Below are 12897 nucleotides of genomic sequence, written 5' to 3' on the forward strand. Positions count from 1 at the left end.
TTACTACATTAACAACCTCAGGGCCAAATTACACACTAAGGGAAATGCATGTTTCCTGCTATTATTGTTTTCCCTTCCAGCACACCATTCATTTAAAGCGGTCTTGAGCAATCAGGCTTGGAAACAAAGCTCATGTTTACCAACCAATGGCCAATAAGAAAGCAAAAGAAAAATTGCATGCAACAGATAGAGCTGAAGAAAGTTCAAGGGACACTGCGGTGGGAGACAGAGACCCATGGGGAGGCCATTTGAATTTCCCGGCCTGCTGTCTTCAGCTGCTGGGTGCCTCCGCGCTGCTAGCTTTCTGGCTGGGCTCCGGGAGACCATGCCGCCATTTGTGCAGGCGCACAAGCATGCGCGCAGGCACAAACAACCTTTGCGGGGGGAAGTGCGGGGGGTGAGTTCTGTCTTGGTGGCCCAGTCGGCCTTAAACAACAGACCGGCAGTGGGCCGCGGACCGGGGGTTGATGACCTCTGCTTTAAGGGGTATTACCAGTGCCTCTTCCAAGCAGCTTGTCTTGAACCAACTGAAGTCTCTAGCTAAATATTTCTTTCTTTTAAAAAAAAACCTTTCCTGAAATTTAACCAATTTTATTTAAAAAACAGTTCTGTTGAAAGAAGCCTGCCCCAACAACTTTGCCAGCAGCAAAACGAGAAAGGCTACCTTTCTTTATACATAGAATGCTCTTGGATCATTGGTCATTGACATAATTGTCCAAGCTGCAAGCGCTCGCTCGTTAAGGGCAGGAAGACACGGAAAGCAAACAGAGGAAGAAGAAAGTCAGCATTAGCCTATAATCAGATTGATGACTCCTAATGTACATTCATTGTAATGAGGGGCCAGGACTCAGATTCTTTAAAGTCTATATATGCCCAAACAGAGCACTGCTTTGATAAAATCACCCTTTCTGGCATTTGTTGTTTCAGGTCTTTTCCCTGATGCAAGGATCTTGGAGGGATACCATGTTCTTCTCTCCCATTTTCATGGGGATGGGGTGGGAGGCTCATGCCCACACTTCAAGGTGGGCAAGAGAAAATGCCGTTTGTCCACAGTGCCAAAACAACTAATTACGGCTATGTTCTGCAGCTTCCAAGTGGGAAGGCTTTCATTAGTGCTTAATTAGCTTTAAAAATATGAGAGGGGGGAACTGCCAAAGGAAAATCTGTAGTGGGAAGGTACTGTATCTTTATAAGGACTTGCACAGATTTCTTTTCCTAACAGAAGTGACTTTCAAAGATGTGGTATTTGCAGTGCAGTGTGGATGCAAATACTGTTAAGCCCTTCCATTTAGGAGGGACCGCTGCCCCCTATTTTGGATGGAAATTCTGCCTCTCTGATCACACCTGAAGAAAACTGAGCTGCCATGACAAATTTTCAGCAAAAGGAGATGCCTGAAATAACCATGTATGGATTCCTTTAATAGCTTCTTTCCTCTGTTTAATCTTTTCTCTCACCCGGACACCCAGGTTTGTGTTTTCTGTCTGGCTGCCATGCGTGGGACTGTGAAGATAAATCCTAAGATGTCTGTTACATAGCTGAGATGTGGTTTACAGTCAGTTCTGGAACATGATGTCATTCATGACTTGGCCCCATTTTCATTGACCCAAAGACCTGGTAGCACAGAAATATGATCTTCCCAAAACTGTTTTAGGTTCAGGAAGGGGTTGGAGTGGGAACATTCTCATTCTCTCTCTCTTTCAACTTCTCCCGATTTCTTTCTGCTGGACTCAAGTCTTGACTGCAAAGGAAATAGATGGATAGCTCCAGTGAACAGACAGACAGCAATCAGGAACTGAGTAGTGGCAAGACAGGAAACAGTGAAGCCTTGCTTTCCACTTCCTCCTTTTTTCCTTTAAATTTGGGCAATGCACTCTGACTAGGAGGGCTGTTGGAAAGTACCATTTAATGCCCTCCCTCAGGAGGTAAAATGGTTTCAGAGCCTTGCTGCAGAGATTTGAATTTCCGTTAACATTCCCTTTTGTTACACAGTAGAAGTAAAAAGATCCAAAGAAAAGAACTACAAGTTCCCCAGATAACCCTACCCTTTCTTATTAAATGAAATTTAGTTTCAGTGACTCACTCTGAGACATTTCTAAGGGAAATAATAAATAACATTTATTTAATCGCTGAGTGGAGGAAGACCTGAGACTGGGATAGTCATATTTTTGAAATACGGCGTCCAGAATCCCACAGCAAACACAACCTCTGGCCGTACTTGCTAAGAGTTTCTGGGAGCTATAGTACAAATAAGGAACTCCCCCAGGCTTAACCCTATCCTCACCCAATTCTCTGCTCTAAACTGCCCACTTTGATGTGGCTCCTACCTTGGAGGTTGTGGCCCCTTTTGGACCTGCTTGCTAGCCTTTACAGAAGAGGTGTGGAATTTGCATGTGTAGTCTCTAAATGTCTGTGGGGGCTGCAACACCTGTCCATCCTAGCCAATGGAGAGGAATCATGGGACCAGGTGTGCTTTGCCCTTGCTGCACTACCAATCGCTAGCCTTCGCAGGGGTGTTATGGAGCTTGAAATCACTCTTTCTCTGGAGTTCCCAGAGTCGTCTATCCAGCATGGTCACTGGTCATGCTGGTTGGAGGATATTGGGAGTTATAGGCCAACAACAAAAGGAGCTCTCCAAAGCTTTAGGGTTCTTAGTTCTGTCACCTACAGTTATGCCAATTTGCATTTTTGAACTATAACTCCTAGCACAACTGGTTTGGGAATTCTGCGAAATGTAGTCATAAAATCCAAATCCGCATACCTCTACTCTCAACATTCATTGCTTCCCCCCTGATAATCCGCCCCACTAGAGGCTCCTTCTGTTGCTCCATCCCATGGATTAGGCGCCTGTGGCTTTGTTGATAATGTTTCCCTTGAGCCAATCCTGCTGAGCATTGCTTGAGCCCAAGCGGCTGCCCTAGCTCTCGCCAAAAAAAAATCCCCACAGATCAGGTTTTAACCTCAAAAAATGCAAAGAACGTCCTCTGAATTGGAAAAAAAGCAAACTAGCACGGAGGGAGAAAGCGAGAAGCAAAAGAAAGAGGGGTCTATGAAATGGTTATCCCCAGTCTGGCACCCGCCAAACGTACTGCAGGATAGTTCCCACCCGTAAACAGTGGGGGATGATGTGGTCGGACGCCTCCAAACACCACCAAATGGGTATGGCCTATTTTAAAGAAAGGTAGGCAGCGGGAAGAAATGAAACAACCAGCTCAGAAAAGGAAACAGAAATGGACACTCTGGAACGAAAGTTACAGCTGTTTAAAAATCCATTGTGATTTTGTGAGACTTGACATCCTGGTGGAAAAGGTGGAGGTGATACCACCTTGGAAATTTTACTCTCTTTTTTTGGACTACAACTCCTTTGTTTAGACTCAAACTCCTATGCTGACTGGAAAATTCTAGGAGTTGCAGTCAAAGAAGAGTAACTTTTAGAACGCCTTGGGCTAATAACTGTTTATGGGGAAATACTGGATGCAAATTCCAGATTCAGTCTGAAAATCCTGTTAACAGGTTAGCAGAACTGCTTTTGGTCTCCCATACTAGCCTGGAACTCCCGTCCTTGGTACAGTCCATTTTTTTCAATTACAGAGAATCCTTATTTTTTCTCTCTCTCATACTTCCTTAAAGCCTTTTAATTGTACTTTCTATATAATTTACAAGGAGAATAAAATAATCAGAAACTGAACTTTAAAAAAACCATAGTAAACTAGAAGTTGCATTTTGAAGAGTCAAGAGTATTAATAGCTGAGTGGTTTAGGCCTCTGGCTGCAGAGCCAGAGGTTGGGAGTTCAATTCCCCCACTGAGCCTCCGTAACAGGAACTGGATTTGGGTATCTCTAGGATCCCGTCCAGTTCTGCAGGTCTAAAATGATGGTGATGATTAAAACTTCATTCAGACAACTCTGTAATATTGACAAGTATTTGCTATACTATGAAAAGAATAACATGGGGGTAGAAGACAACCAACCAGCCTTTGAATTTAGAGAGAGCCCCACCTGTGCACTATAATCAATAATAATAAATTTTTTTTCTGTGAGGGAGTTGCCATCACTTCCCCTTGGATAGCAGGCTGACCCATTCACTTGACACTGTAACCCCAAAATATATTACTCCTACAGAACCGTCTTTTAATTGTTTGAAAGTCTTGATTGTGGAAATTTAACAATATTTCTACTATAATTGTACTATCAAGGTACCAATGTGGGTGTTGGCAAAAAATTACTGGAACTTTTTGAGCACTACTCTGCACCTTCAAGTAGAACAGGGGTGGCCAAAGTGTGACTCTGGGATCATACACAACTACCCAAGGGTATTTTTTTGAGTCCCCACCCCTTTCTTCCTTGCAAGAAAGTGAACTTTAAAAAGCACCCAGGAGATCCACTTTTTAAAATTATGAACTGCTTCTCCTTCACCATTTAACATCCCCAAATACCAATTTCTCAAAACTGGAGACAGATTCCTAGTTGCCTCCATATTCATTTGATGTGGGGTTTTTTGGTAGTCCATGGGGCCTCCAGAGGGTCCTGGGGAACAGCAAAATGGCCCCTTAACCTGCAAAAGTTGCATAGCCCATATTTGAGGCTTCCTTCTTAGAATGTATTATTTCCTGTCCAGAGTGGCAGCAGCATGAATGAAGAATTCCCCTTCCACAGTCAGTTCCTGTACACCAAAGGACTTTGGTAAAACAGCTATACGTGGGCCAGATCCTACAAGGAAAAAGCCATGAATGAATTTGTAGGTGATCTTTGCAAAGTAGGAAATGCTTTCAAATACATGACGTCGTAAGGACTTCAGCCATGGCATTGTTGGAGGATAATAAAGCACTATAGCCAATGCTTTGTGGAAACACCATTTAAATTCTGTTCCAACTCACTGCAGAAAACCATGGTTCAACAGCACTACAAAGACCATTACATAGAACCACCAAAATCTGAAGTTATTACAGTACTCTAAACTACACACAATAGATCTGCAGAGTTGAACACAAATTTATGTTTGGATATACACTCCTTATACAGCAATTTGCCAGGTCACCATCTCTCATCCTTGGTTTCCTTTGTGGGAGAAGAATACCCTAATGATAGGCTTATAAGCCTTGACTTTATATGCTGAAAACACTACTGGGTACTATTTATCACTGTCATTAACAGCAATTTGCAGCACTTTGGCATGTCCACTCGAAATTCCTCTATGATCATGTGAAGTCTCATTTTACAAGGGGACAATTGAAGTTGACAGTGTCTAAGGTCACATTTAACAGAGAAAGGAACTGAACAGGGTTGGGCCACTTCATAAACCAAAGCTGAGGTCCTGGGAAATAAGCTTCTGGTGTCTTTCAGATATTATAAAATTGCATGGATTCGCCCCACCCCTGCCTGAAGGCTTGTGTAACTGTACAGGCAGCTCCTATGTTAATCCGCATTGCCTTTTCTCCACCCCTTAGAACAAGGGTGGGGAAGGCAGCCCTCCAGATTATATTTAAAACATATTTACCCCACCTTTCTCCTTAAAAGGACCCAAAAAAGTTTACATCATGAAAAGACATTGAAAAAGCCAACAACAGTGAGTATACAAATACTAAAAAGGATCAAATAAACACCCTACAACAAACATAAGCGACATAAAAACACAAAGTAGTAAGGTACTGTACAGAAATCCATTTCAAAACTCCCATTCAAGCAGCCAGTCACTGAGGGAGAGCTTGTCTGAAGAGAAAGGTTGCAGAAGGACAACAAAGATGGGGCCAGCCTGGCCTCCTGTGGGAAGGAGTTCCAAAGTCTAGGAGAAGCGACAGTGAAGGCCTTCTCCCGAGTCCTCACTAAAAACACTTGTGAAGGTGGTGCAGCCAAGAGAAAGGCCTTTCTTGATGATATTAACACTGAGCAGGCTGATAAAGGGAGATCCTTGAGGTAGCTCAGGCCCAAGCCATTTAGGGTTTTACAGGTTAGAACCAACACCTTGAATTTGGCCCAGAAACAGATCGGTAGCCAGTACAGCTGCTGTAACCACCCCACCACCCCCAGTCAACAATCTGGCTGCTGCATTTTGAACCGGTTGAAGTTTCCAAATATTTTCCAGAGGCAACCCCACATAGAGAGCTGTGGTTGAACTGCCACTCCGGTCCACCTCTAACCACCATAGCCAATGGGCAGGGAGGCAAAAGGTTGCTTAAGAACACATGAAGGGCTGCGTCTTGTTTACTGTTGACCTACACCAGTGGCTTCCCAACCTTGGGCCCCCATATGTTTTTAGACTGCAACTTCCAGAAGTTTTCACCACTAGCTGTGCTGGTCAGGATTTCTTGGTGTTGTGATCCAAGAACATCTGGGTATCCAATGTTGGGAACCACTGACCTGGACCTTTCCATCATGCTGACATACCTGTGCTGCATCTCCTCCTAGCCCTATTTTCAGGAATAACTGGAGTAATGGATAGCCAGAGACTTGGAATCTGCTTCTTTCCTTCACAAGGCAGCTGCCTTGTGATCCACAGTTGGGGGAAACTCCTGTGTTGACTGATGGGCTGGTTATAAGCCTATTATGAATTACATAACCTCCAGCATTTCACAGATGAACAGGCAGGAACGCTTGAGGACTTGTACGAGTTCTATTCTCACTCTGAAAAGCATCCCCGCCCTCCTTAGCACCTGGCCCCTCTCTCCCTTTATTACAAAAGCCCAGTTACCTGTATTACATATTGTCCAACAGCTACATATTTATTAATAGTAGAATCTTAGATGCTTTTACACAGAAATTCTATTGTGTTAAATGGGACTTACTCACAGGAAAGATTACCATTTTAGAATATTTTTTTAAATCCTGCTTTCCCATCAAAATGAAGACATTCAAGGCAGCTTATAATTTAAAAAGACAAAAAAGAATAAAATAAAAATATTTTTAAAAGAGCAGATTGGCTTTCTTCTCTGTTCTCTTTTAGGCAGATAACCATTCCAATTCCACTTTTCATGTTGTTTAATCTTGTCTAAATACAGTACTGGCAGTAGTACCGGAGATTTTTTTAAAAAATTGTAACATTTATTGTAAATTACATGACAGGTCTCTTTAGGGTCACAAAACAGTAGATATTTCAAAAAAATTGTTTTTAATGAGTTGAATTCTAAGCAGAGGTATATTTTCAAAACATCAGCAGTATGAGAAAATCAGTAGCATCTGTGATTCTAAAGCTGAAAATGAATTATGTCTCCCACTCTAAACTCACATTTGATTCACTTGTGACAAGAGAGGGTGTTTTGTTGGTGGAGAAAAATTTATTATTATTATTATTATTATTATTATTATTATTATTATTATTATTATTATTATTATTATTATTATTATTATTATTATTATTATTATTATTATTATAACAGTTTTAGGAGGCACTTAATGGTTGGTAGAGTTACAGTATATGCTCTCTCGCTTCCTCCTGCCTTACGCTTTCTTTTCTTGGCTGTTTCCCTGCATTTTATAAACTTCTCCCCTGCTTTTATTAAATGGTGTCAGCAAATCAGTTTGGGGAGAGCACGCTGTAACCCAAAACTAGGTAACATGCAGACTTTGAGATGCTCAGGAACAGCAGTTCTCACTAACTCTAACCAACATAGTTGATGGTAGATAATAGTGTACAGGAGGGACACATTTTCCTCATTATACACCCCCCCATAGCCAGAAGGCTAGAAAAGGGACTGATTGTTCCTAATATTCCCCTAACCTCAGAGTCTGGGTGCACCTTAAGTCTGCCTCAGTGGTCTTAAAGTACAGACAGGCTCACTGGGGAGAAGGTGGTGCATTCAATGACCAAAATATGGGCTGTTTCACAGGTTTATAGGTTTATAAGTGCTGGCAGTGTAGCACAGCAGATGTTATGTCCAGCTCAGGAGACCTGAGTTCAAATCCCTCTTTGGACATGGAAATTTACTAAGGGAGCCCTGGTAAAACTTCCTCTTAAATATCTCACATACTCCATACTCCCTGTCAGAGGGGTTTCTTTAGTAAGTGAGATGCAACGTGGAGGCACAAAACTGGCAAGTGTAGATCAAAGCCAGAGTTTTTCATTGTGCCCCCAAATCAACGGTCTGTTGATAAATTTATTTCAGTATCAGCAAAGTAAACAAAGCAACAACAACACTCTTACGGTGCCTCCCATTAAAAAAAAACAGCCACCACCTTGTAGGATCCCAGTTAACAATGTCGCTGCTGTGATGCAAATGAACCACTTGTACCTTCTTGTGGCTTTTTTTGTAGCCAGCCAGACTTTTTTTTTGTTACATTTTTTATCACACTTCCCTCCAATGAGATTGGTGTGGCGAACCAGATGTGTATCGGGAGGGCCGGTTTTCCCAATCCTAAAATTCTTCATAAGTTAGACAGTATCATTTGGACAATCCAGGGATTTCTCTGCCAAAAAGGGCACAAGTTTGTGCTTGCTCCTCTTCTTCTTAACTCCTTCTCTACAAGAGCAGGAAGAACATGTTGCTCTTAGATGGCACTTTCAGTACCGCCTGAGAAGCATCACCTTGTCTCCCCATCCTCCCCCTTTCCCATGCAAGGAAAGACAAAGCATTCTGGGAGTTCCAACCCACAGACATTTTCAGGAGACGAGGTCTATAGAATCTAAAGGGCAGCAAGAACACCACTTTCAGAAAACACCACAGCAGCTTCCTTTTTTTGCACATTAACATCAGGAAGCAAGAAAGGAGCTAGGCCATGTAGCCTTACAGATAGGCCTTCTTTCAAGTGAACAAAATGAATACGTGTATGTAGATATGTACCTGTAAGCTGGAACTCCCAGAATTCTGCCTGGGCAATTCTTGGGAAAATCTGGATTAAAACAAAACAAAACAAAACAAAACCATACAAACAAAACAGTGGGATATCCCTACAGCATAACTTTCCCAGACAGCACAACCTTAGAAGTGGGATAATACAAGGGACAGATCATTTGTCACAGATGTTCCTTACAGTTCTCTGGAAGTTGGAGGTGAAACTTCCTCGACTGAATTAGTCTATGGACAGGGGTTTCACTCCTCCCCTGCTATATGTGGGGGTGCTAAAGAGCATGAAAACAACAAACGAACTTCAACAGGGATGAGTACAAAGTACTGCACTCAGGAAAAAAGAAACCCATTACACAGTTACAAGATGGGAGATACTTGGTTCAGCAATATTACAAGTGAAAATGATCTTGGAGTCGTTGTAGATCATAAGTCGAATATGAGCCCACAGTGCGATGTGGCTACAAAAAAGGCAAATGCTATTTCAGGCTGTATTAGCAGAAGTATAGACTCCAAATTCCATGAGGTACTAGTTCCCCCTCTATTAGGCACTGGTTAGGCCGCATCTGGACACTGCACTTCAAGAAGGATGCCAACAAATTGGAAAAAGTTCAGAATAGAGCAACAAAGATGATCAGGGGGCTGGAAACCAAGCCCTATGAGGAAAGAATGAAAGAACTGGGCATGTTCAGCCTTTAGAAAAGAAGACAGAGGGGAGCTATGATAGCACTTTTCAAATACTTGAATGGTTGTCATTCAGAGGAGGGAAAAGATCTCTTCTCAATTATCCCTGAGTGCAGAACATGCAAGGCTCAAGTTATAGGAAGCCAGATTTCGGGTGAATACCAGGAAAAACTTCCTGTTAGAGCAGTACAGCAATGGAACCTCTTACCTCGAGAGGTGGTGAGTGCTCCAACACTGGAGGAACTCAAGAGAAACTTAACCACCTGGCAGATCTGCTTTGATTTGTAATCCTGCACTGGACTTGATGGCCTTTTAGGCCCCTTCCCACTTCTATGGGGACCAGACACAACTCTACGGCATCCGTAGAAGAAGTACCCTGAGTGAATGCAATAGTCTCCAAGTTAGGAGCACAATCACCAAAACACACAGCCCATCTGCATCCCACTTACATTGGGGATTTAGAAGGGTGCGATGATGATGAATGATATCAAAATCCATCAAGGGCTCCAGGAAGATTAACAGAGCCCTCATTGCCATTCTTCTTCCAGTAGAGGTCCTCCAACAAAACAACCCAAGCCGCTTCAGTCCTCAAATTTGAAAGAAACCAAAATGAAATTGGTCCACATGATCCAAGAATATCTGAAATTGTGTTATCTCTTGTCGCACATTTGAACGTGAAGGTGAGACTGAGCATGATCTAAAAGGTTCAGATGGGTTCAGAGCTTAGAAAAATGAACTTTTTAAACTATCGCTCTGAAAAATCCAGTTGTAAAAATAAGGCAGCTGTCCCTCAACCCCTGAACCATCCCTATGTGTTAGACTACAGTACCCATCATCTTTAAGAGTGTGTTGGGTGGGGATAAGGAGGTTATAAACCAACACATCTGGAGGGTGTTGAATTAAAAAGGGCTGCAATAAGAGATGCAGGACTTCCAGCCATGCTGCCAAGGTTCTGTGCCAGTTTGAACAATACTGACTATATAGCTGTTTCTACCTCACCTTAATTTTTCAGGAGAAAACGTATGTACAATTCTCTTCCCAAATATTCTTGGAAACTTAAGCACTTGAAGGCATGAAAAACCTCCCCACCATCACATTCCAAGGAAAGGATTCAGCGACAGATTCACACATCCAATCAAAACAAAAGAACTCGCGTCTCCTCTCAGATGCAAGGAGTGGGGGGAGGAAACCCCTGTACAGTACTATAATTTTAGTGGGGGGCAAGGGTAAGACACACTCAACCTCTTTCGTTGTTTACTTATCAAGCCCTGAAAGGTACCATGGCAGCAGGATGTTATGGCTGGAAGGGACCTTAGTTGGTTGTCTAATCCAAACCCCATCTCACTCCAGGTTTAATGCAACTTTAGCATCCTTGACAGAGAGCAGTTCATCCACTCCTTCAGTGCCTCCACTGAAGCAAAAATCTGTTTCCCTGTATTTTCCAGATAGAGTATTCAGAGAATCTGAAACCAACTTGCTCCATCTTTCTTGTGAAGATGCCCTTTCAGATACTGGACAAGAGCTACCATGTCCAAGCAGAGCACATCCAGCTAACTTTCCAGCTGTCTTGTCTTAGTTCCCAGACATGGCATCAACCAGGTTGTCCCCTTCCGGGTTTACTTGCATGTATCCATATGTGTACCTACACTACACAGTTAAAGCAGTCTGAGAGCAGTTGAACAGTCATGGCTCTGCCCTCTGGTTTGCAGTTCAGGAAAGTACCAGGAATTCTCTGCTGTATTCCAATGGACCATCACAGAAATCCCAGGATTCCATACTACGCAGACATAGCCCTTAAAGTGGCCTCATATTGCTATCATTTTATAGCAGAGATGTATTCCCATATCCTTACTCAAGTATGGTACCCAGAACTGGCGCTGTATTCCAGACACAGCCTGACAGACAGAGCTCCTATTCTGCACATGGCTATACAGTAACTTCTTAAGAATTTATTAGCATGCCTTTGTTACCAACATTACCAGTGGGGTTTTCTTTGCTGTACAATTTCATGCCAATTTACTCAGGAGTAGATGTCACTGATTTCAATGAGCCTTACCCACACCTAGGTGTGCAGAGGTATGTTTTATCTCAATGAGAGTAGACCTACTAAATCAAAAGGATTTACACCTACGTTGATTTGGCAAATCTCATTCATTCAGTTCACCTACTCCAGCTGAGATTAACAAATGGCTTTTGTTCCAGGCCTTTGACAGTGACAATCTGTGTTTTTTGCTCCAGGCCTTTGAGAGTGACAATCTGAGTGACAGTGGATGCATCTTGACTCTGGTGTATATTCATGTAAACACATGCGCATAAGAACAAACCCCACGGTGCCATCTCCTTCCCGCCCTGCCAGAAACGGTGGAATGTTGTTTTGAATCATAGCTGTTGCAGTTATTCTGACACAATACTACCCATCCTGGGGTTCAGGCTCTCTACGGAAGACTCTTAGATACAGTAAACACACTTCTTCCAAAAGAAAGACAGGCTAGTGAACAAGGGTGTTCAGACAAATGCAAAACCGACTTGACTTTCATCTGTGCAAAGACACTTCTGAAGGTACATATTCTCTCCACATCAATAAAAGTCAGTCACTTTCTCTACACAAACACACCTCTAAACCTTCACGCCCCTTGCCACCCTGTGCCATAAACCAACCAGTGCCTCAGGCTGAACAATTTCCATCATATGACGCAGCCAGTAATTCCACGCTGCCCTGTGTGTAAAGAGAAAGAATATAAAAAAGAGAAAGTGAGCAGGGTTTTAGGTAACACACACCTTGGTCAACTGCATTCTTGCGTTGCCTTGTTGGCTCCCTTTTGCCTGGGGTGCGGAGCAGCAGTCGGTCCCCCAACAGTCTGGCTTCCCTGCCCAGCCCATACGATCCTTTCTGCTTTCTAACTCTTTCTTCGGCAAGTTGTGGGTACTTCCCCCCCCCCTCTTCCCGGGATCTTTGGAACTGCCTTGCTTTGCAGACTCCTCCTCCCTGTCCCACTCTTCCCTCCCACCCCCTTCCCTGCTCTCCATCACCACACACACACACACACACAAAGAGAATGTATTAATAATTTTAGCTTAATGCCAGAGCAAACTCAGCCCTGCCAGATGAAGTTGTGTCAAGTGTACAAAACTAAGGGGAGCTTGTAAACAGGTAGCAAAATGAACCCGAGATGTACACAGATTAGCCTGTGCAGGGAAGAAGGTCCTCACGCCTTTCAGGGAATAATTGGGGGGGGGCAGGAAAAGCCGGGGGAAATGACATATTGTTGGAAATGGGGACGATGCCTTGTCAGAATGCATAGACTCCAAAGAGCGTAACAGGATAATTGGAAACATATTACCCCTGGAAAATCCCTCCAGAGCAGCTTGGAAGTAACAAAGAGACATGTGTACCGTTCAGCCAGATCTGTATCCTGTTTCCTTCCAGTTTTTGGGACTC

General features: G+C 43.1%; 1 protein-coding gene across 1 annotated transcript in view; it reads right to left on the minus strand.

Moving 5' to 3' along the window:
* TNS2 (tensin 2) overlaps positions 1 to 12421 on the minus strand; it is a 158943-nt gene extending 146522 nt beyond the window's left edge. Inside the window, exon 1 of the mRNA XM_072991230.2 lies at positions 12237 to 12421. Coding sequence (XP_072847331.2) covers positions 12237 to 12338 — 102 coding nt within the window. The 5' untranslated portion in view covers positions 12339 to 12421. The remainder of the gene's footprint in view (positions 1 to 12236) is intronic.
* Between the last annotated feature and the right edge of the window lie 476 nt (positions 12422 to 12897).

This window comes from Pogona vitticeps, chromosome 2 (genome assembly GCF_051106095.1).
Source record: "Pogona vitticeps strain Pit_001003342236 chromosome 2, PviZW2.1, whole genome shotgun sequence".
Taxonomy (NCBI): Eukaryota; Metazoa; Chordata; class Lepidosauria; order Squamata; family Agamidae; genus Pogona; species Pogona vitticeps.